We start from the raw sequence: 25,000 nt of genomic DNA on the forward strand, positions 1-25,000 counted from the left end.
ACTACACATCCTGTTCAACTGCTTCCTCTGCCAAAAACTGTTTCAAAATAAAAGTCCTCACTACAATATTTCACTGTTAAACAATTTAACCCTTTAAACTACTGAACTTTTTAACTGTTTAGCCATTGTAACTGTTACTTGTCATCAACTATGACTCCTATCCACTGTAGCTAGTTAGCATGGTTAGCATAGTTAGCATGCTAGCATGTTAGCATGCTAGTTAGCATTTTTAGCAAAATTACTAAAAATGATTAGCTAAGTTAGCTAAGTCACATGGTTAACATAGTTAGCATGCTAGCATGTTAGCATGCTAGTTAGCATTTTTAGCAAAACTGCTAAAAATGATTAGCTAAGTCACATGGTTAACATAGTTAGCATGCTAGCAAGTTAGCATGCTAGCATGTTAGCATGCTAGTTAGCATTTTTAGCAAAACTACTAAAAATGATTAGCTAAGTCACATGGTTAACATAGTTAGCATGCTAGCAAGTTAGCATGCTAACATGCTAGTTAGCATTTTTAGCAAAATTACTAAAAATGATTAGCTAAGTTAGCTAAGTCACATGGTTAGCGTAGTTAGCATGCTAGTTAGCATTTTTAACAAAACTGCTAAAAATGATTAGCTAAGTCACATGGTTAACATAGTTAGCATGCTAGCAAGTTAGCATGCTAGTTAGCATTTTAAGCAAAATTACTAAAAATGATTAGCTAAGTTAGCTAAGTCACATGGTTAGCATAGTTAGCATGCTAGCATGTTAACATGCTAGTTAGCATTTTTAGCAAAACTGCTAAAAATGATTAGCTAAGTTAGCTAAGTAACATGGTTAGCGTAGTTAGCATGCTAGTTAGCATTTTTAGCAAAACTGTTAAAATGATTAGCTAGGTTACCTAAGTAACATGGTTAGCATAGTTAGCATGTTAGTTAGCATAGTTAGCATAACTGCTAAAATTATTAGCTAAGTTAGCTAAGTAACATGGTTAACATAGTTAGCATGCTAACATTGTTAGCATAGTTAGCATGTTTAGTAAAACTGCTAGAAAATGTTAGTTAAGTTAGCTAAGTAACATGGTTAGCATGCTAACACTGCTATAAAACATTAGCTAAGTAGCATGGTTAAAAGAATTAAAAATCTTAGCATAACTACTAGCAAACATTAGAGCCGTTCAAACTTTCAGTTATCGTCAAATATCTACCTATGCACAGCCATTAAACTATTTGAATATCAACATTCATTAAACTGCTAGAAAACGTTAGCTAAGTAACATGGTTAGCAGGTTAGCATTGCTAGCACTGCTATAAAACATTAGCTAAGTAGCATGGTTAGCATAGTTAAAAATCTTAGCATAACTGCTAGCGAACATTAGAGCCATTCCAACTTTCAGTTATCGTCAAATATCTACCTATGCACAGCCATTAAACTATTTGAATATCAACATTCATTCAACTTCCAGTCTGTCAACAACTTTTAAACTATTTACCTTCAACTTTTAAACGGTCTACTTTTAAACTATCATTAAACTATCTATTAAACTAGCTGTCTATCAACAACTTTTAAACTATCTACTGTCTATCAACAACTTTTAAACTATCTACATTCAACTTTTAAACAGTCTACTTTTAAACTATCAACTTTTATTAAGCTATGCAACCACCATGTCTATCCTAGCATCACCGTAGTAACCATCTCTTTATTATCTGTTTTAACTATACATGATATTTTACATCACAACTTTAGCATTTTCATGCACTGGTAATTCCTTGGAATTGCATTTCTAGTTATTATTATTATTCCGCTTACCACTTTTTCTAGACGCAATTTCTCTTGAACAGTTTAACTTAGAAACTTCATTCAAACTTTGTAACGTAGGTCTTCAAACAGATCGGGTTGCTATCTCTTTTCAACTTTGAAACTTTTATACTTTTTAAACTATTAAAGAAAAACTTTTTAAAAATCCCCATAGACTTAACATTGCCGATTATGACATCATAATACGGCCATTAAGCAATTAGAATCCTATGGCAGGTGTTCAGGCCACCTGGATCTCAACTGCCAGTCTCAGGCTTTAAGCATACAAACTGGCCCTATTAAGACTACACATCCTGTTAAACTGCTTCCTCTGCCAAAAACTGTTTCAAAATAAAAGTCCTCACTACAATATTTCACTGTTAAACAATTTAACCCTTTAAACTACTGAACTTTTTAACTGTTTAGCCATTGTAACTGTTACTTGTCATCAACTATGACTCCTACCCACTGTAGCTAGTTAGCATGGTTAGCATAGTTAGCATGCTAGCAAGTTAGCATGCTAGCATGTTAGCATGCTAGTTAGCATTTTTAGCAAAATTACTAAAAATGATTAGCTAAGTTAGCTAAGTCACATGGTTAGCGTAGTTAGCATGCTAGCATGTTAACATGCTAGTTAACATTTTTAACAAAACTGCTAAAAATGATTAGCTAAGTCATATGGTTAACATAGTTAGCATGCTAGCAAGTTAGCATGCTAACATGTTAGCATGCTAGTTAACATTTTTAGCAAAATTATTAAAAATGATTAGCTAAGTTAGCTAAGTCACATGGTTAGCATAGTTAGCTTGCTAACATGTTAGCATGCTAGTTAGCATTTTTAGCAAAACTACTAAAAATGATTAGCTAAGTTAGCTAAGTAACATGGTTAGCATAGTTAGCATTTCTTAAGCATAAACTACCATTAAACTATCTATTAAACTAGCTGTCTATCAACAACTTTTAAACTATCTACTGTCTATCAACAACTTTTAAACTATCTACATTCAACTTTTAAACAGTCTACTTTTAAACTATCAACTTTTATTAAGCTATGCAACCACCATGTCTATCCTAGCATCACCGTAGTAACCATCTCTGTATTATCCGTTTTAACTATACATGATATTTTACATCACAATTTTAGCATTTTCATGCACTGGTAATTCCTTGGAATTGCATTTCTAGTTATTATTATTATCATTATTATCATTATTATTATTATTATTATCATTATTATTATTATTATTATTATTGTCTTATATGATCATATTATCTTTTAATGATCACTTAATTATAAGTGTAACTCTTATTTCTACATGAATATACACCATCATAATTCACAGTGTATTGATAAAGTGTAACAATGTTGGGATATGTTTTCATGAGAGAGAAAGGATGTGTCCTACCCTGATGCCCTACCCTGGGTCCTACGCCCAAATGTGTCCTACCCTGATGCCCTACCCTGGGTCCTACGCCCAAATGTGCCCTACCCTGATGTCCAAATGTGCCCTACCCTGATGTCCTACCCTGATGTCCAAATGTGCCCTACCCTGATGTCCTACCCTGATGCCCAAATGTGCCCTACCCTGATGCCCAAATGTGCCCTACCCTGATGCCCTACCCTGATGCCCAAATGTGTCCTACCCTGATGCCCAAATATGCCCAAATGTGCCCTACCCTGATGCCCAAATGTGCCCTACCCTGATGTCCTACCCTGATGCCCAAATGTGCCCTACCCTGATGTCCTACCCTGATGTCCTACCCTGAGGCCCTGCCAGGGGTCCTACGCTACCAACAAAGTGGGAATGTTGTGGAAATGTCTGAGGTGTCTGTGTGTGTGTGTGTGTTACGGATGGCGAAATTTAAAAAAAATCTTAACCGGCCACTGAGCCTCATTAACCGGTTAAAGTCGGTCACCGAAAATTCTATAACTGCCATTTATGATACCCGTGTCCTGTCGTGCGTCTTTCTCTGCCCGTGAAACAAGTTATCCCCCCATTTTAGAATGGTTAGGCTCCCGTCACACAATGTTAGTTTGTGCCCTTTGTATTATACATTTTCCCCAATCATTGTCCACTACTTGTGGAGGAATAAGGGTTTTGTTTTGGGGAGAAAAATAATTGCTTTCCCTGCGCACCCACGCACAGGCACACATTACGCACAACGTCGACCTTCCATGCAACGCGGCACCGAGCTCGGGCTATAAAAAGCTCACGTTACAAAGTCACAAACAGAGAATCCACCTAGGGTTAATACTTTAGAGTAAAATTAGAATCCACCTAGGGTTAATAGGCTACTTTAAAGGTCTCATTCACTGAGAAACCGTTTAATACTTGTTACTTTCGAAATACTATAGCTCACTCCAAGTTGCATATGCATGCTGCACGTGAAAATGATCTTCTACCCCCATTGCCCGCATTAGCCAATGAAAGAAAATACACGGAAAAACAAGCAAATCAGAAAGAGCCCTTCCCAATGACAAGGAAGGGAAACTGATTATTCATGGCCTCGCCCACCTTGGCTTGTGACCGCCTACAGGAAGACTGGAAGATTTTGCGGCTAGGGGATTGCCTCTCTGCAGCTAGGAGCTAACAGCAAGTTGCTAACATGGCGGAAAAAAATCGTGCCAGTGTTATTTGTGCCAATAACACATCAATGTTGCATGTCTTGCCTTAGAAACAAGAGTTGAGGAAGAAATGGTTCGGATTTATCGTTGGAACACCACCACCGAAGTAGTGCAACATTAGTTCTGTGTTCCAATCATTTCGACCACACTCACTGCCTACAGTTAGAAAGTGGTTTTGCATCGATGTTCTGAAAACCTGGCTCTGTACCGTCATGACGATCGACCACCAGGCTCACAGGCTGTAAGTACAAACAAACTTTTCCACCTAACGTCTGTTACAAAATAGCATGTTCATATTCTTCACGTTAGCATGCATGAAAAGGGTACAAGCTAGGCTTAGGCTAGCCTATATTACAGGAAGCTACACCAGGCACGTAACTGAAGTGTTCTGTTCCCGACGTGTAAAATCAGAGAATGTCTAATAGGAAGGGCTCTGGTAAAATCCATTAGAGGAATGGTCTATTTTCCCGAACGTAGCCTACAGGCCACTAACACACCAGGTGTAGCTACTTCCATTGATTAGGCCTATTGGAAGCTAATTGTTGCAGTACATAACGCGAACGGAATGCTTCAGTTACGTGCCTGGTGTAGCTACACTCATAAGAAACTGACCACACTACCCAGAGATTTAGCTTGTTGAACCTATAATCTTCTAACCTAAGCGTTAAACCACAAATAATAATATTAGCAACAATATCTTATGCTCAACTAAGTACGGGTATTGTTCTAGTCTAAACAGGGAAAATCAAAAACACAATACCCGTGCACTAGGATAAGTTGCTATCACTATAGAGCTCAGGTATTTACACTTCAGTCTAATTTATGTCGTCTTGCCATTATTACATTGACCTTTGTACTGTAGGCCTGCAATGATGTTTTGTTTGATTACTTGCTGTTTACTTAGTGTTTTGTATGTCTTCCAGAGCACATCCTCATGTCAGGCTACACAGCTTTCTAGCCTACATTAGGTCATCACGTTAAGGAAAGGTTTGTGATAGTTAGTTTCTAGAAGTCTTTTTCTAGTAGGCTAATACAGGTTCTTATGTGCTCGTCAATGTTTGGGAAAGTCAATTCATGGGTTTCTTCAGGTAGAGTTTAGATTCTCTGCCCGAGCCCGAACTTGACCCGACCCGACCCGACCCGCGGGCCGGGTCGGGCCGATTTTTCCAGCCACTATCCTCGGGCCGGGTCCTTGATCAAGCATTTTTTTTTTTTAAATCATTAGCCTACTTGGGTAGGGAGCTAAAGCTATGCCATAGTCAGACTCAGAAATATTATATATTTAACAAAGTAGGCCTAAGTAACAAGTGTATACAAAGTTATACAAGTTAGGCTCAGAGTTACAAAATGTCATTTGTAATGTCATCTGCGCAACACGTATCATGCGCAGCTTCTCTACTCGCACGCATCACACCGGGCCTGCTGTTCTGTATTGTGTAGTTTAAGTGCAACGTGAAGCTTGAAGATGTAAAGAAAAAAATGAAAACAGGAGAAACTTCGAGCAAGTTTGGAGAAAAGTCGGAGGTAGGCTATGCATTTGTCAGGTATGCTTTGTTGCGTGCATTAAGTGCGCACGATGTTCACCTATGACAGCAAAAAGACTTTGATGAACATGAAGCAGGCTTGCCATGGCAGAAATAATGATAGCCAGCCTTCAATGTCCTCTTTTGTCACTTCTCCAAGCATACACCTGAGAGCGAGGCAAGCCCTCACAGAGAAATGCCTTGAGTTTCGCTGCAGGGACATAGGCTACTTTTACGTTGTAAGTGGCTTGTTTCTTCATTCGGATTCATTTGCATTGATCCATTCCATTCTGAATAAACAAACATAGGCCTAGTTTAGCCTACATTCTTCATTATTGCATTATTCATTAATATAATTCTAAACGGATTTCTGTAGCTCAAACAGCTCGGAATTGTAGTTGAGAACGTCAGTTATAATGGCCCACGTATTTAAAAAATGTCGGGTTTAAATCGGGCTCGGGCTCATAATTACAGTTAATGTGTCGGGCCGGGTCGGGCTCGGGCACAATGTGCACGGGCTCGGGTAGGGTCGGGCTTGATTTTTTGGGCCCGATCTAAGCTCTATCTTCAGGTCACTTTCCACAGGTGTATAAAATCAAGCACCTCGATTATGAATGCAGACTGCATGGTGCTTGATTAATACACCTGTGTAAATGGACCTGATGAAACCCATGAATTGCATAACAGATAGAATTGATATTACCGAATGTCTTCTTGGGGGTGTGCTACTTAGTACATCATACACCTTACCACAGTCACTAAAATATGTTTGTTTCCATTGTGCCAGTACAGTTTTGTGTGAGATAGTGAATGTCCTGTGTACTATTAGTATCTTGTAACTTGACAGTAATACACATTTATTTACATTAGGTACCCAAACAGAATACTTCATGAAAAGTATGAGTATTGATACAAACACTTCGGGTACACCATGGGCATGGGGGCCTGCTACCTCTACTGCCATCAAGCCTCTTCATCCAAGGCCAGCTAGAAGACCTCGGGTTGATCAAGAGGAGGAGGAGGAGGATGAAAGCGACATCTCCACAATAACACCTATGGCCCAGCACAATAACACCTATGGCCCAGCACAATCAAAGAGCAATGTAATAGAATCATCACAGCCAACGAATGTGTTTTGTGTGTTGTCCCTTCGGATCCCCAGGACAATACAAGCCGAAACAACAACTCAGACCTTTTTCCCTAAATAATCCCAGCACCATCTTACAAAGGATCTGTAGGCCAGATGTCTGCATCGTCTGGCAAAAAGAAGACATTGTTAATTCTGTGCATAGTTTGGATGTTCTTGTTTTGTGTTTGTATTATTTAATAGACTGCAATATTACTATTTGTCAGTGTTTCACGGACCACCTAGCAAAAAAAAAAAACAGTAGACCTACTTCAACAGTATATTACACAATAGGCCTTCTCACTGAACCACCTTGCTTATTGTCTTTGCACCTTGCTTATGGTGTCAGAGGATTCATATGATTTAAACTGGCAAAGGTTACATCAGTGTTGCAGAACTGTTTGGATTTACATACAAGTTGGTTCAATATTGCAAACAACTCCTCTATTATATTTTACCACATCTACTTGTGGAACACTTGAGAGCTTGCGGACCACACTTTTGAGTACCACTGCTGTATGTAAATATAATAAAGTTATTTATTGAAAATTGACCTGTTTTGTATATTTGTTTTAGGAGTTTCATCAGTTTTTGTCCCTTTTAAGCTAAAGGTTTATCTTACCTTTCATATCTTCTGTCTCACAGAGGGCCATAGTCGAATGTTTAGTGCATTTTGAAGGGAGTACATTATGCTAAAGCAGACTGGTTCTAATCCTGGGTACAGGGTCATACAGACAACATTTTTCTAACCACATGAGCAATCCCCTTACGAAAAAGTAGTATAGGAATCTTATAGTATTTGGGACAAAATATTATAGTAATCTTATAGGAATAATTATTATAGGAATAATTGGGACATACTGTAGAAGTACTACTAATAACTCTATAATATCCTGTAACCGCTATAGTTTTTCTATAGTAGTCTTATAGTACCCATAGTATGTCCAAATACTATAGTATTCCTATAAGATTACTGTAATATTTAGTCCCAAAATACTATAAGATTCCTATAGTAGGCTACTTTTTCTGTCATACGTGACAGAAAACAACTTGAGTAGGCTAACCTCTGCCAATGTCAGGCTATCAAAGCCATAGTTCTCTACCGGAGAAGTCTTGCAGCACACATTCTCTGCTTCTGTAGGCATTCTCGTACAATTCCAGCAAAATATAGCTAGGTAGGTGTGTTTGCATTTAGATCTATATATATATTGGGCTATGACCAAGGTCTTACAATGATAGTATCATGGAATTCAAACCATAACTATCTATTCCGATAGCATTAGCAGGCTAGGTCAGTGGCTGAACATCATTTAGGGTGCTTACCTGTGTTGTGAAGTAAAATATCTACTAGGAAGACTTTTGACTGTGTAAAGAAATAGGTCTTTATTTTAAAACGTTTCCAACTGTTTATTACTTGAAAGCAAGATGACGATTGTCACAAACGTTTAGCTGCTAACGTTACCTCTTTTAGGAGAAATTTTAAGCTGACAGGCAATTGTTACCATTCTATTAAACCAACGTTCACCGACAAACGATCACAAAGCGGTTCTTCTTTCTTCTCGAATAGGATCAAACACATGAAGTTGTATCTCCGAAGACATTTTGTGCAACAGTTTTGACTCCAGTTTTAGCCAGGTTTTAGCACTGTAAAGTTGAATATGGAGCATAGCACATGCAGAATCGGATGAGGACGCACTGGAGGAAGCGTCACAGTACTGTTAGCCAATCAGAGGTGAATTCATTAGCATGTCATTAATATTCATGACTAGAGGCGAAATCCAGTCGTTCCTCCCCGCCCACCTTCCCCACCAAACTAGAAAAGCATGAAACAGACGCAGGACAGCATTTTTTTCACCAAAACCGGCTCACAGGGCATTCATCAATACTACAGACCACTGCAAAATTAATGAAAAAACGATGAGATGAGACATTTAAAGTAAAATTAATTATTATTAGCCTACACGTCTCCCCTGCACACATGAGTTTGTCAGAGCCGTGCCATTGGAGGAGGGGTCGCTCATATAGCCTCCTACTCCCCTTAATTATTGCAAATATAGACTTGGTTGCGATTTTCAAACAGGTTTTGTGAGGGCTACTTTGTTAACATTTGGGAAACTGCAAGTAAGGGGCTGAGATCGCACAGTCTAAGCTTCTGAATTGCCGCGAGGTCGCAGCAAATGAACTTCAGACACAATACATTTAAGCCCACGATATTCAAACCGGCCCATCCTCCCGAAGATCCCGATTAGCCACTCCGGGCCTGTACTAGCATAATTATTAGTCTACGTGTTGCACAATGCTTGCCCACAGTCTCAGTTCTATCTACCGTTTTATAAATCCAAAATGTTCGCACACACCAGACTTATGTGACGCTGGTACATCTTCTAACTCTGGGCTGCCTTCTTTATCTCTCCCACTTGCCATTTCTACACGTAATCCGCAGCACTCCACACCTCCACTTTCACGTGAAAGGGAAAAAACCTGGTTCGGATTCAGATTTTTTTCCATGAACCGTGCCACCCCTTATTTAAGGGTAGCTTATGTTATGAGTCTTTCTATATTTACTATATTGACTCTGAACAGGATGTTTTATAAATGTGCTGCTAATAAAGCATGTTTGTTTTCATAGTTATGAGACAGAGACGTGAATGCTGTGGTTGCGCTTAATAAATTCCACCGTGGGACGGCTCATGCTCACATATATCATTTTTAGATATTGAGTGATCATATCGCCCCATACAATACAACACCAATAACACGTGTGTGCGCAGTGTAATAACAGACGCTGGCTGGCATTCGGAAGCTTTAAAAAAAAAATATATATATATATATATATATATATATATTTTTTTTTTTTTTTTTTTTTAACCGGCGGCAGAAAATTTTAACCGGTCAACGTTGATTCGGTCAACCACCAGTTAAACGGCTACTGGTTAACATCCCTAGTGTGTGTGTGTGTGTGTGTGTGCATTTGTGTTCCTCATAGCTGCTCAGATCCCACGCACAGAGGAAGAGCAGACCTATAAACACACCACTGTCCACTCTGAATGCTTTAATTCACCTGCAAACACCTTCTCTGGCATTGCAAACACACCGGACATTATCTCCATTTATTGCTTAACTGCTTTAACTTACTGGATTATTCAGAAGATTTGATTCCTAATGTAACTTCACTTGTAAAGTGGAATCAAATAAAGTATATAAAGTGTGTGTGTGTGTACTGTATGTGTGTGTGTGTGTGTATATGTGTGTGTACTGAATGTGTGTGTGTGTACTGTATGTGTGTGTGTGTACTGTATGTGTGTGTGTGTGTGTATGTTCTTACGCTAGCCACTCAGCAGTAAATGTCACGTTCTGGTTTCCGGCACGTTCTCCACTCCAGTCCCACACCAGCACATAGTGTGTGTTCAGCGCCTCCACAGTCACATGCGCAGGAGGCTCCACAGCTCCCAAAACTACACACACACACAGAAAGAAACAACATGTATGAGAACACAGACACCAGTATTTACATCAGTATCCAAAGCTTCACACACACACACACACACACACACACACACACACACACACACACTAGTGTTGTCTTGATACCAAAATTATGACTTCGATACATGCAAAGTAGGCTAGATCAAGGTCAATATTCAAATTAGTTAGTTAGTTAGTTTATTTGTCCTTACATAGGAAATTTGTTTTCACATACCATACAAGCCTCACAGACATTAAATACATAGATACACACAGTCACGGTTCTTCACCCACCACCCTGCCACCACATACAAATTACTGCATGCAAATCAGTGAATGCTATGCAGAAGGGCCTAATCTTTAGGCCATCTGATGCAGGCCACCCTAGGCCTTCCCGTATTTATGGGATATCTTTGACAGTTGCAAAGGGGGGAAAAAGTGTCTTCTTTGCTCCCACTGTGATTTAATAACAAATAATAATTTAAGTGAGCCTACAACATTTCAACCACTCAGGTCTTCGTCAGATAGGCCTACACCATTACCTGTTGCAATATCTGTATGCATTCCTACATTACGTCTATTTCTTTGATAGTTAACATTATTTGCTACCACGTAACAATAAGCCGCTATTATTATTATGACTCAACAAGTATATTTTTTGGCCTTTTATGCCTTTAATTTACAGGACAGTGGAGAATGACAGGAAGTGAATGGGAGAGAGAGAGTCGGGGTGGGATCCGGAAAGGACCACGGGCCGGGAATCGAACCCGGGTTGCCGGCGTACGGTGCAGGTGCCCCAGCCAGTCGCGCCACGGCTGGGGCCTCCACATGCATAGTTAGTTAATTAACTCAGCCGCAGGGGACCCTGAGAGCATCTCTTTAAGTGCTATTGCGTTTTATTTAACAATTTATTGTGCAGCAACTTGGAGCAGCATCCAACTTCAAATTCACAGTTATTACCAAATTATAAATCTAACAAGCAAACATAAAACACACATTTTGTCCCACCAAAAACAGCTTTATGCAGATTAAATTCCCATGCTAGTGTTCAAACACCCCTGCCAAAATGGTTCACTCCACTAATCACCCACACACCCCTCTATTTACCCATAGTGGTGCAGTCCGGTTTCTCCACAAGAACCTAAGAAGTTCACAAGGAGTCTGAACGAGATTGAATGATGGTGAATAAACGGTATAGAGTTGTACGTTTTAACTAATAAACGGTATACGGAGTTGTTCATTTTAACTAATAAACGGTATACAGAGTTGTACTTTTTAACTAATAAACGGTACACAGAGTTGTACGTTTTAACTAATAAATGAGAAGCTTTTAACAGCCAGTGTGAACCTTTGTATTTCTTGATACCCGGCGAGTTTATACAGATAAGAGATGAAATGACAATGTATTTGGTTTAGAGTATTTTGTGTTGAACATCACACATTTCATGGATTGCCTAAAAATGCAACAGAAACGCATGAAGAGTGTAATTAGTCTATGGAAAATGGTGGTTAATAACACCATGAATAGCAACACAGAAATATAGCCTGGTTGGCCCCAGCCATGGCGCAACTGGCTGGGGCACCTGAACCGTACGCCGGCGACCCGGGTTCGATTCCGGGTTCGATTCCCGGGTTCGATCCCACCCCAACTCTCTCTCCCACTGACTTCCTGTCATTCTCCACTGTCCTATCATTAAAGGCATTAAAAAGCCCAAAAAATATACTTAAAAAAAAAAAAGGAATATAGCCTGGGAAACCGTAGTGACAATGAGCTAGCCCAGGGGTCTTCAACCTTTTTCAGCCCAAGGACCCCTTGCCTGAGCGAGACACTGAACCGTTAGCTACCATTGCTTTATTGAGACTGAATGGGATTTAGCGGACCCCCGGTTGAAGATCACTTTTTGTTTTGTTTACATGTTTACGGAGGTCTGTTGTTTTGTTTACATGTTTAATGAGGTCTGTTGTTTTGTTTACTTGTTTAATGAGGTCTGTTGTTTTGTTTACATGTTTAATGAGGTCTGTTGTTTTGTTTACATGTTTACGGAGGTCCCTGTCTGTCTCGGGCTGCCTTCTCATTTGGACCAATTACCCCACTTCCACTTTGAGAGAAACACATAATTATTGAATATTTATCAGAAATATTTAGTGAATATTTATAAAATACGTGATCTTTCAGTAAAAGCAAGCACATATTTCCAACTGATTTCCTGCTTTGAATGACTTTCGTACTTTGAGAGATTAACATGTCTTAAGTGGCATGAAAAATAAGCCTGTCAAATCACCAACAACCCCAAAGCAAAGAGTATAGAAGCTTATATAAGCTACTCTTTGCCCAAAGGCAATACAATGTTGCACGTTACAGTCCTAACCAGTAGGTGGAGGTACTACTACGCATAGGGCTACCTCCATCCACGTTGTCACACGCACGCCTATTGTTTATTGATTATGCTAACCGCTATGGGATTTCTCATATACATTAGCCATAAGCTAACACATTAGTTTCTATTCTGTAATTTGAAATGCTAGTCTACATGATTGCTCTTAAACAAAACATCGAAGGAAATAACTGAGGTGTACTCTGTTGGTCTGCATAGTTTTACAGTTAATCCCAAGTAAAGGTTTGAAAGGAACATCAGCTTTCTCTTGGGCAGCTGTTAGGTCTATCTTCTCTAATGTAGGCCTAGCTAGCTAGACCATGTCATTGCCACACACAAGTGGGGGCAGAATTGGAAATGTGTCATAAATCATAATTATCTCGTACAAGATAATTATCTTGTAATTATGAGACATGTCATAATTATGAGATAATTATCTAAATATATTACGGTGGCAGATTGCATTCACACCACAAAAAAAAATCAGGTTATCTCATAATTATGAGATAATTATCTCATAATTATGAGATAACCTGATTTTTTTTTGTGGTGTGAATGCAATGCGCCACCGTAATATATTTATTGTATATTTATAAAAAATATTTATTGGACTTTTAACTCCACCTTTATTAGCTACATCATATATCAGAGCCTCGTATTTAATTATTTATTTGTTTGTTTGTTTGTTTTGGCATATCTTTGAAGTCTCTGAGTGTGGCTGCTTTTACTTATTATTCCCCACGTGACGTCCACCTCATTTGAACTTTGACCCCAACAAAAACATGGTTTTCAGGTGGCAGTCTGTTTCGACAGAGAACAACACATGTGTTAGCCTACGTAATACGCCATGCACACATAGCAGATTGCAAGACTTCAATCCTCACACCATCCCCCCCCAACCAGTACACTTCCTGTTGGACAAACATAGAACTGTTGAGGAAGTGAAAAACTTGCTTCTCTTTTTTTATCTTCCATGAAGGATGGATGAAGGATGTCAGGTGTGTGTGTGTGCGTGCATGTGAGTGTGTGGGCGTGCATGTGAGTGTGTGTGCGTGCACGTGTGTGTGTGTGCACATGTGTGTGTGTGTGTGCACATGTGTGTGCCTGCGTATGTGTGCGTGCGTGCATGTGTGTGTGTGTGCACGTGTGTGTGTTCAGGGAAATTCCACACGTTTTGCATTCAAAACCCCCCTCAGGGAGGCTGGGCAGATGAAAGATGTGTGTGTGTGTAGAAGAGAAAGGGATTTTAGATGTGTGTGTGTGTAGAAGAGAAAGGGATTTTAGATGTGTGTGTGTGTAGAAGAGAAAGGGATTTTAGATGTGTGTGTGTGTAGAAGAGAAAGGGATTTTAGTGAAAAGTGTTCGGTGGTTTCTGGTGTTTTGCTAGATGGAAGAAGACAATCAGGTGCAGACGCTTTAGGACAAAAGCAGGAAACAGAAACCTCCAAACATCAAACATTAAACACACACACACACACGTACACACGTGACATCCTTCATCCATCCTTTATGAAATATAAAAAAAGAGAAGCAAGTTATTACATTGCACAGGCACACACACACACACACACACACAAACACACAAACACGCACACGCACACGCACACACACACACACACACACACACACGGTAAAGCCCAGCACACTCGGTCGGCGGTGTGAAAGTCAAATGCGACGGTGGAATTCTGTAATCGCTTTACTACACACACTGCTGGCGACACGATCACCCATCGATTCAGACACTGACCAGACACGATCACCCATCGATTCAGACACTGACCAGACACGATCACCCATCAATTCAGACACTGACCAGACACGATCACCCATCAATTCAGACACTGACCAGACACGATCACCCATCAATTCAGACACTGACCAGACAGCTTTTTTTTTTTATATGACGTATCAAAATCGCCCTGAAAAATAGAAAGGGGTCGAGCGACGGCGCCGGCCGCCCTGACGTTCCACTTGCCGTGTGCGTTGCACCGTTCACTTCAGTAGATTCTATTCCATTTTGCCGGTTAAAACTGAGTCCCAAATAGCGGCTACAGGTTTGAATAAATAAGGGCCCGTCTAAAATAGATCTAAAATAGCCTGGTCTGGTTTTTCATTTCGGGGCATAGGAGATAGTCTGCTTAAGGCAGTCCTATGGTGCAGATTGCACACACTAAGTTCTGATTAGATGCACTTTAATAAAGACGGTGGAGAGTTCCAAACACATTAAGTTCTGATTAGATGCACTTTAATAAAGACGGTGGAGAATTCCAAACACACTAAAGTTCTGATTAGATGCAGTGTCTAATAAGCCCATGAGGGCTGGGCACTATGGTGTTTGACACTTAAATAAACAAATCAATCAAAATTAATAAAGACGGTGGCAAGATCCAAATTGTTTAAGCTTTTTTCTATATGGACTAGGCCCATTCTATGTCCTACATCGTTCAATTCATCTCATTTCGACGATCATCGTTCAATTCATCTCATTTCGACGATCATCGTTCAATTTATCTCATTTCGACGATCATCGTTCAATTCATCTCATTTCGACGATCATCGTTCAATTCGACGATCATCGTTCAATTCATCCAATTTCGACGATCATCGTTAAATTCATCCAATTTCGACGATCATCATTCAATTCATCTCATTTCGACGATTCAACAATTTATGACTGGGCCCTTTGTTTAGGTCGTTGTTATTGTTGTGATGACTGACATCATCGTGTGTGTGTGTGTGTGTGTGTGTGTGTGTGTGTGTGTGATCCTAACCTGGCTCATTTTCCAGCTCTCTCACATCAGCAGGTGTTCAGCTCGATACTCAGATAACGTGTTCGTGTTCCGTTTATAACTCACTATCACGACCACATCGCTGTTTATGATGCTTTATGGTGGTTAAATGAGCACATCCATATGGGTCAAAGATCCACGTCCAACCCTCTCTTAACCTGCACAGCTAACGACAAAATGGAGAGGAACACCTGGCAGGTGTTCTGGTCTGAATACTGTTTACATGATTACATGGTAATGTGGTGGCAACTTAGCCACACATAGGCATTATGCAGGGCTACCCACAATGATTACATGGTAATGTGGTGGTAACTTAGCCACACAAAGGCATTAGGCAGGGCTACCCACACTGATTACATGGTAATGTGGTGGTAACTTAGCCACACAAAGAGATTAGGCAGGGCTACCCACACTGATTACATGGTAATGTGGTGGTAACTTAGCCACACAAAGGCATTAGGCAGGGCTACCCACACTGATCACATGGTAATGTGGTGGTAACCTAGCAACACAATGATTACATGGTAATTTGGTGGTAATTTAGCCACACATAGGCAGGCCTACCCACAATGATTACATGGTAATGTGGTGGTAACCTAGCAACACAATGATTACATGGTAATTTGGTGGTAACCTAGCCACACATAGGCATTAGGCAGGGCTCCCCACAATGATTACATGGTAATGTGGTGTTAACCTAGCAACACAATTAGAATTAGCTATATAATGTATTTTTACATTTGCCGTAGTATTGTCGATGGGTTTAATTAATAACACATCAAGGGGGTCCTTGGCCAGAACCTAGTGGTATTTGGGGGGCCTTGGCCAGAACCTAGTGGTATTTGGGGGGCCTTGGCCAGAACCTAGTGGTGTTTGGGGGGCCTTGTCTGGAAAAGTTTGGGAACCTCTGGTTTAGATCACCGACAGGAGAGCTGTTCATCCTGGTGTTTTGAGTGACAGGCCTACATTAAAAATCCGTATGTGAATCGCCATGATTTCGCTAGTAAATTTAGCTTAAAAAGGGCAGGTGCAGTTGCAGTAATATGTTGTTCTGGACCAGTGTACTGTACATTCAAACAACGGGATCATTCGCTGACACAAAGTAAATTGGCTGATTCCTAGCTATCAAGTGATGCTACATAGAAGTGACGTTACATATAACGTAGGTTTGTTTGTTTTGGTAGAGATGACATTTGCTAGCTAAAGTTAGCATTTTAACAACAGATACTAACGTAGCTTAGGCCAATTTGCAATGGCGCAACAACAACGACACACCTACGTTACATTTCCCTGTAGTAATTTGATACATTGATCTAACATTTGACATTCAGTTGAAGTACTGCAGACATAAAAAAAACGTCTTTGTGTGCAAGTTATCAGAAAGATTTAACTTTAGCAAACGACAGTGACTCACTAATGTTAGCAGGCACAAGGGAAGGAAGCAATCTTTCTTACCACTGTACGACCATGTCAACAGCAGAAAGACCACATATTCCAACAGGATAACCGCCTTCATCCTCAACATGTAGGAAACTAATTGAGAATGAGATTTCAGATCATATCATGTTTATCACTTCCCATTGCTTTTCTGAGCTCGTGTGCGTGCGAGAAAGCCGCTGGCTGGACAAGCCAAGCCAAGTTATCTTGCTTGTTGTCGTGGGGTGGCGCTTTCCATCTGCGCCTGCGCAGTTTCTACGCAGATAGGGCAGGGCTCTGGTATGGGTAGCCTGCTCTGCCTGCAGTCAAAAGTAATTTCCCGTAAATTCTCTGGTGCAGTCTGTGTCACATCACATGGCTGATACCACATACCGGAGTTTGTAATTGCCTACGGGCTCAGATCATAGACAGTAAAGGCTCAGATGTGTGATAACACTACTTTGTTTTTTTATCCATCCGGGTCATTTAGAGTCGATAAACATGCAAGTTGCGCAAACTGAAGACTACACAACTAGGCTACAAAAACATTTAGGCAACTAAAAATGATGCACATAGGCGAATAAACATAGAAGGGGAAATAAATGGACGAAAGGGTGTGTAATTCATCTGTCGAGTGCGTGCTTTTCTTTTACTGTCTATGGTGCGTGCTCTTCATTTGAAAATGGTCTTTCAGATGTGTAGACGTGCTTGCTGCGTTTGAATGTTTGAAAACCAGCTGACCAATTCAGAGAAGGCCTATAGCCTCTGAACTATGTTCTATCACATTTTCAAATATGTAGTCAGACTCTAGAATTGTACAAAAATGTTTTATTTTTTAGATAAACATTTTTCAGTTCTCATAGCAAATAAAAAAGTGTGTAAAACTTGTAAACTGTATTAAAAATGTTCACAAACAGTGGATGAGCAAACCCTGCCCACCTCCACACACACACACACACACACACACACACACACACACACACACACGCAGATAGTAAAGTATAAAGGGAAGGAATGCATCAGTATAAATATCCTTCATTCTTTCATATAAACAACTCATGTTTACAATGGTAAACAGGGCTCCATCTCCATCTCTCCCAGAGAGTAAAGGGCCCTGTCCCCCCCACCACCCCCTCCCCCCGTCTCCCCCTCCTCTCCCTGCCTCTCTGGCTGCTCCTCCTCCAGTAGTGGGTGGGTGCAGTGCAGGCCTCCGTCCAGCAGAGGGGTCTGTGGCGTCTCCAAGACGATGCTGAGGGGGTGGCAGAGCTCCACTGGCTGCCCTTTGAACTGGTCCATCTGAGAGAGGGGGGGCAGCAGCGACTGAGGGCGGGGCGGGGGGGGGGGGGGGGGGTAAAGACAATACACAAATATTAACATACACAAAGTTGAATGTGTGCCTGGTCTTTGGTTGTAATACAATTGTGTATCTGTGTACTTCGTGCTTGTATTTTAAACCGGCACATGGATAAATGACAATGTGACAATGTCACACACTCCAAGGCTAAGCAACACCAGCTGAATAAACAGACATCACCAAGTAAACACACAAATCCCATTATTGGCCTGGGAAAGGCAGGGTGAGATAGATGGGGGGGGGAGGGGCTTGATGTTTAAATTTCCTTTGTTGCTGATAATACTGTCAGAGGAAGAGAGGAAAAGAGAGAGAGAGAGAGAAAGAGAGAATAAGAGAGAGAGATAGTGAGAGAGAGAGAGAAAATAAGAGGAAAATAGAGAGAGAATAAGAGAGAGAGAGAGAGGAAAAGAGAGATAGAGAGAATAAGAGAGAGAGAATAAGAGAGAGAGAGAGAGCCGTCAGTGAACTGTGGACTCTGTTACCATGGTGTTTGTTTAGCTGGGGTTGGTCAGTATTCTGGCTGTTCTGCAATTCTTTTGCTCATCACCAAGCAAAGCAATCAGTAAAGGTGCTATGAGGAGTTATGTAGAATATACTCTATAGTACATAAAGGAGCTATGTGGAGTTATGTAGAATATACTCTGTAGTGCATATACAGTAGGTGCTATGTTGAGTTATGTAGAATATACTCTATAGTACATATAGGTGCTATGTGGAGTTATGTATTCTATACTCCATAGTGCATATAGGTGCTATGTGGAGTTTATGTAGAATATACTCTATATCACATATAGGAACTATGTGGAGTTATGTATTCTATAATCTTTATCACATAAAGGTGCTATGAGGAGTTATGTCAAATATACTCTATAGTACAGGTGCTATGTGGAGTTATGTATTCTATAATCTTCATATAGGAACTATGTGTGGAGTTATGTATTCTATAATCTTCATATAGGAACTATGTGTGGAGTTATGTCCCACATAGCAAGAGGCTGGGGGACCACTGGCGGTCCATTGGGGGCATAGCTGGCGGTCCATTGGGGGCATAGCTGTTGGTCCATTGGGGGCATAGCTGGCGGTCCATTGGGGGCATAGCTGTGGGTCCATTGGGGGCATAGCTGTTGGTCCATTGGGGGCATAGCTGGCGGTCCGCTGGCATTTTGCTCATCGGTTCTCTGGCGGTCCGCTGGCGGGTTGCAAACAAATTGCCCAATATTTTGCCACTATTGGTCTAAAATCTTTTTCATTTGTTCAGCACCACCCCCATCTTTCTGCCCAGATATCTAGTGAGGTTAGCACCAGGGCCAGGCAGGGTTGTGTGTCATACCACACTTTACCAGGGGTGTCTCTGTTTTTCACATTTTCACAAGTGCTTTTACACTAAACTCTGGACCACATTCTCAGTTGCCTGACCACATTTCTTGAGTCGATCCCCCTTTTGGCAAAACCTTAAAAAGTTCACATGTAAAAAAACACAGATCTCATAGACTCACAGACTCTTTTTGCAAAACTCTAAACACATTCTCATGCAATAAAACACATTTTGCATTGTGATGCACTTGTGATGAATAATGGTAACCACAAGTGGCAAAAGGTAAACACAAATAGAGCACAGATGCCGTATATGTTACAGTTTTTGCCCATTACACACTAAAGACCAAAGCCCCAATACCTAAACTTCTTGAAGCATAGACACTGTGTAACCATAGCTTAAACGCATGTTCTGCTTTGCACAGGGCAGCCGTGGCCTACTGTTTAGGTCGTTGTTATTGTTGTGATGACATCATTACTCTGACCATTCTCATCGTTATTGTTGTCGTTATTTAGGGGCAGCCGTGGCCTACTGGTTAGCGCTTCGGACTTTGACAACCGGAGGGTTGCCGGTTTGAACCCCGACCAGTAGGCACGGCTGAAGTGCCCTTGAGCAAGACACCTAACCCCTTACTGCTCCCCGAGCGCCGCTGTTGTTGCAGGCAGCTCACTGCGCCAGGATTAGTGTGTGCTTCACTTCACTGTGTGTACACTGTGTGATGAGTGTGTTTCACTAATTTATGGATTGGGATAAATGCAGAGACCAAATTTCCCTCACGGGATCAAAAGAGTATATATACTTATACACATTGTTTCCAATTCTGCAACACACTTATTGCGAAACACTACTTGCTGTTGATTTGAAAGAGTAATTAAAATGGTGCATGTGTGTATGGTTGTGTTGAATTACACTTTTAGAAAGGATTGTTGAGTTTTGATTGCAGTGTTTCATTTTGGCATAGATGCAAGTTGTTTATCTCCAAGTGCTATGTCTAATTTGAGTTTTGACATAATGAGCCAAATTCTGCAAAAAGCGTGTAATCAATAGGCAAAAACTGTAAACACAACCACTCAAAATTGACCACACTTGTTTCAAATGATGTGACGCAATAAGCTAGTTCAGAGCAGTACAGGTTCATATCAACAATGGACAGAAACTATCAGTGAGACATTCACAGTTTTTTTTTTAATTTTCAATTGCTAAAATACATTTTTTGAAACCTTCCACCCTTTTCTCAAAACTGTAAACACAAACCCACATTCTCAATACTTTATGTTTACTGGATTTACAGTAAATGTTGAATCCACTGAGTTATGAAATCGTTTAGATGCAAAATGCATTTACTGTATTGTAAACAATAAACATTTCTATAGAAGCTATATGAGCTGTTTTCCATTTGTTGATGTAGTGTCTAATGACTGCTCAGTAGTGCTTTCATTTTCACTGCCTTGTGATGTGAGTTGATGTGAGTTTCGCAGAGTTTGGCAAAAGTTTTGGGAATGTAGATTGAGACTTGGCTTTGGGGTGGAGATAGTGTACACACGCACACACACACACACACACACACACACACTCACCGGTATGAAAAAGTGATCTGGTAGCTTGGCTTTGGGATGGAGGTAGTGTATGCCCCGACAGGAGTACCAGCCAACAGCAAAGACAAGCAGCGTTCCCGCCCCCACCACAACAAAACTCCCCAGCATCACCAACATGATCTGCCACCCCGACACTATATCTAGAGAGAGAGAACATTATTATTATTAGCATCACGATCTGCCACCCGACACTATATCTAGAGAGAGATAACATTATTATGACCGCCGCGCAGCGAAGCGGCGGTCATATAGGTTTAGTCAGATTTTTTTTTTTTTCTTTTTCGCATGCCCAAATTTCCGTCAATGATTCCCGGGACACTGAAAGACCGGGGTACACGAAACTTGGTGGGCATGTAACCCCACATGGATAGCATGGAACCATCGCCCCCCCGCTGGACTGGACCTCCCGAAAGGAGGGTAGGGCAGACACAGTTTTCTGTGAATATCTCGAGAACCGTAGGGTTTAGGAGGACCATTTTTGTATGTTGATCTCAAGGGGCCATGTCAACCCATTCCATAACCACTCATTTCATGTATAGCGCCACCTAGTTAAACACAAAAAAGTAAAAATGAGGTGTTGTAATTGAAGGTATCTGTGACCTAACATAGTCAATGTTATATTCTGCTCCTTCTTACTCACTCGGGCTACAGAATATGTTAATTCTGCCCAACGGGGCAATACTTTTATTAGTTTTCTGGGACACGTATACAATCAGTGCATTCACCTCTTGCCCTGTCTCAGGTGTCACACTTTAACAGGCCCGTGGGACAACAATTCCTATTGTTACAGTCAAAACTGCACGAAATTGGAAGTGTAGGATCATTATGACACCCTCTGTATGCACGCCAAGTTTTGTGGAATTCCGTTCATGGGGGGCCACACAATGAATTAATTTATGTTACTATACACCAACTGGCCTGTAGGTGGCCGGAGACAGTTTTCTGTGAATATCTCGAGAACTGTAGGGCCTAGGAGGTCCACCTTTTTTATGTATGTTGGTCTTAAGGGGGCATGTCAACCCATCCCATTACCACTTATTTCATGTATAGCGCCACCTAGTTAAAAATTAAAAAGCAAAAAATTACGTGTTTTCATCACAATATCTCTGGCTGACAAGGTCAAAACTGCACGAAATTAAAAGTGTAGGATCATTATGACACCCTCCGAATGCATGCCAAGTTTTGTGTACTTTCGTTCATGGGGGGCCTTACAATAAAATAATGTATGTGTACATTTAGTGACATACACCAACAAGGATTCCCGGGACACTGAATGACCGGGGTACACAACACTTGGTGGGCATGTACCCCCACATGGGTAGCATGGAACCGTCATTTTTCGTTTTGATCTGTAGCCCCCCCGCTGGACTGGACCCCCCGAAAGGAGGGTAGGGCAGACACAGTTCTCTGTGAATATCTTGAGAACTGTAGGGCCTAGGATGACCATTTTTTTCCGTATGTTTGCCTCCAGGGGTCATGTTAACCCATTTCATGTGCACACATGTGCACAAACAGACACACACACACACACACACATACATTCACAGTAATCATACGTATGACACATACTCACAAAGTAGACATATGTACGCTTGCATGCACAGGCACACACACAAGCACGCACACACACACACACACACACACACTCACACACACACACACCCACACACATAACATAAACATAACACAAACAATCAAGAATTTCTCAGAATTATGAACAGGCAAGATGGAGGTGGGGTTGTATAAAATGAATTTTACATGTGAAATCTATAAACTAATCATGTTTTGGTACTTGTTGTCTAGCAGATACCAGTGAGAATTGAGTGTGGATAATGCAATTTAGTGAGACAGTTAGAATCATATAGGCCTTTCAGCGTGATTTCTTTTTGTGGAAAAAATGTGCTGGACTGGGCGGCGGTCATATTTTGTACCGCTCTGCGGTACATCTAGTTATTATTAGCATCACGATCTGCCACCCGACACTTTATCTAGAGAGAGAGAGAACATTATTATTGAATATTTGTATTGAATCCATTACTGATGAGGATCAGAGAGGAGAGGGGAGGAGAGAAGAGAGGAGGAGAGGAGAGAAGGAGAGAAGAAAAGAGAAGAGAGGAGAAGAGAGAAGGAGAGAAGAGAAGAGAAGAGAGGAGGAGAAGAGAGGAGAGGAGAAGAGAAGAGAAGAGAAGAGAGGAGGAGAAGGGAGGAGAGGAGAGAAGAGAGGAGGAGAAGAGAGGAGAGGAGAAGAGAAGAGAAGAGAAGAGAAGAGAGAAGGGAGGAGAGGAGAGAAGAGAGGAGGAGAAGAGAGGAGAGGAGAAGAGAAGAGAAGAGAGGAGAAGAGAGGAGGAGAGGAGAGAAGAGAAGAGAGGAGGAGAGGAGAAGAGAAGAGGAGAGGAGAGGAGAAGAGAAAATAGGGGGAGAAGAGAGGAGAAGAGAAGAGAAGAGAGGAGGAGAAGAGAGGAGGAGAGAAGAGAAGAGAGAAGAAGAGAAGAGAAAATAGGAGGAGAGGAGAGGAGAGGAGAAAAGAGGAGGAGAGAAGAGGAGTCCCACCGTTAGCGGAGTTGTTGATGCAGTTGTGCTTGCTCCTGGCACTGGTCATGTTGATCACGTGGCTGTAGATGTGCACCTGCACACAGTACTTCACATGAGCCGCCAGAGTGGCCGATAAGATCACATGACTCTGGTCACTCCTCTTCTCCAACTGTGCCGGGGACAGACATGAGGTCACACCATGAGTGTGTGTGTGTGTGTGTGTGTGTGTGTGTGTCTTAAATTTCCCCTTGGGGATCATTAAAGCACCTATCTATCTACTGTATCTATCTATCTATCTGTGTGCATGTGTGCGTGTGCATGTGTGTGTGTGTATGTGTGTGTGTGAGAGAGAGAGTGTGTGTGTGTGTATGTGTGTGTGTGTGTGTGTGTCAGTGTTGCGCGGGTTTGGTCACAAGCGGCCCGCGGTCGCCCGATATTTTAATCAACCCGACCGCAACTCGGACCGCGAATATTAATTAGGACAAAATTATACCCGACCCGCGATCCGACCCGCTTATTTACAAAATGTGTGCTTTTGGTTATAGGCTGCATGCAGTGTGACAGTAGGCCATTTCTGTAAAAACAAACTAATTTATTTACGAAACTTGATGCAGTAGAACTACACGCAGTAAGCATGCAGGACATAATGTTTGCGCAGGAGAAAGAATGAGAATAAGAGCGCAAGCACGCACGCAACGCACAAAGGATTAGAACACTATAGGATACGATTTGAAGGCCATGGACATACATCTTTCTTTCGAAAACAGAAATGGTGAGGCGAGGTAGGCAAGAGAGATACATTGCTGGTCAAAACGTTAGCGTAAGAACTGGTTTATAATGCTGAATGAAACACAAAGCTTTACTAAAGCACATCCACTGTTTAAAGTCACAAACACAACGAACTAAAGTAACTTTTATGCATGCGCGAACCTATACATACCGGTAGATATGGCTGTGTAGTCTGTGCCATAACATTTATTCCTGCAGGCTGCCCGTTTTGGCTGTCATACTTTTAAATGGCTTCGCAAGAAGTAGGCCTAGACCATAACCATAGCCTATATCGCTTTTCCTGAAGGGGTGTCTTTATTATTTTAACTCG

At 41.1% G+C, this 25,000-nt stretch overlaps 2 protein-coding genes and 1 long non-coding RNA gene across 4 annotated transcripts in view; 1 reads left to right on the forward strand and 2 right to left on the reverse strand.

Annotated features, from left to right (window-relative positions):
• LOC143100020 (interferon alpha/beta receptor 1b-like) overlaps positions 1–17,350 on the reverse strand; it is a 27,947-nt gene extending 10,597 nt beyond the window's left edge. Inside the window, exons 1-2 of the mRNA XM_076262955.1 lie at positions 17,145–17,350; positions 10,386–10,515 (exon numbers count right to left, since the gene is read on the reverse strand). Coding sequence (XP_076119070.1) covers positions 10,386–10,515; positions 17,145–17,214 — 200 coding nt within the window. The 5' untranslated portion in view covers positions 17,215–17,350. The remainder of the gene's footprint in view (positions 1–10,385; positions 10,516–17,144) is intronic.
• On the forward strand, positions 4,446–6,831 carry LOC143100022 (uncharacterized). Its single transcript, XR_012981795.1, has 3 exons — positions 4,446–4,652; positions 5,335–5,398; positions 6,805–6,831. It is a non-coding gene; the product is annotated as an uncharacterized LOC143100022 (long non-coding RNA).
• A 568-nt stretch (positions 17,351–17,918) lies between the features above and the next one.
• The window catches only part of LOC143100031 (interleukin-10 receptor subunit beta-like), a 19,902-nt gene continuing 12,820 nt past the window's right edge, over positions 17,919–25,000 (reverse strand). The window contains exons 5-7 of one of the 2 annotated variants that reach the window (XM_076262957.1): positions 23,920–24,070; positions 21,352–21,509; positions 17,919–18,425 (exon numbers count right to left, since the gene is read on the reverse strand). In XM_076262957.1, coding sequence (XP_076119072.1) covers positions 18,168–18,425; positions 21,352–21,509; positions 23,920–24,070 — 567 coding nt within the window. In that variant the 3' untranslated portion in view covers positions 17,919–18,167. Of the gene's footprint in view, positions 18,426–21,351; positions 21,510–22,504; positions 23,358–23,919; positions 24,071–25,000 lie in introns of those variants that run through there. The other variant, XM_076262958.1, reaches the window with a different exon arrangement.

This window comes from Alosa pseudoharengus, unplaced genomic scaffold, assembly GCF_046254945.1.
Source record: "Alosa pseudoharengus isolate Yale_2024_CS ecotype anadromous, Long Island Sound unplaced genomic scaffold, YU_APseudo_1.1 YU_APseudo_1.1_scf_3, whole genome shotgun sequence".
In the NCBI taxonomy this organism is placed as follows: Eukaryota; Metazoa; Chordata; class Actinopteri; order Clupeiformes; family Clupeidae; genus Alosa; species Alosa pseudoharengus.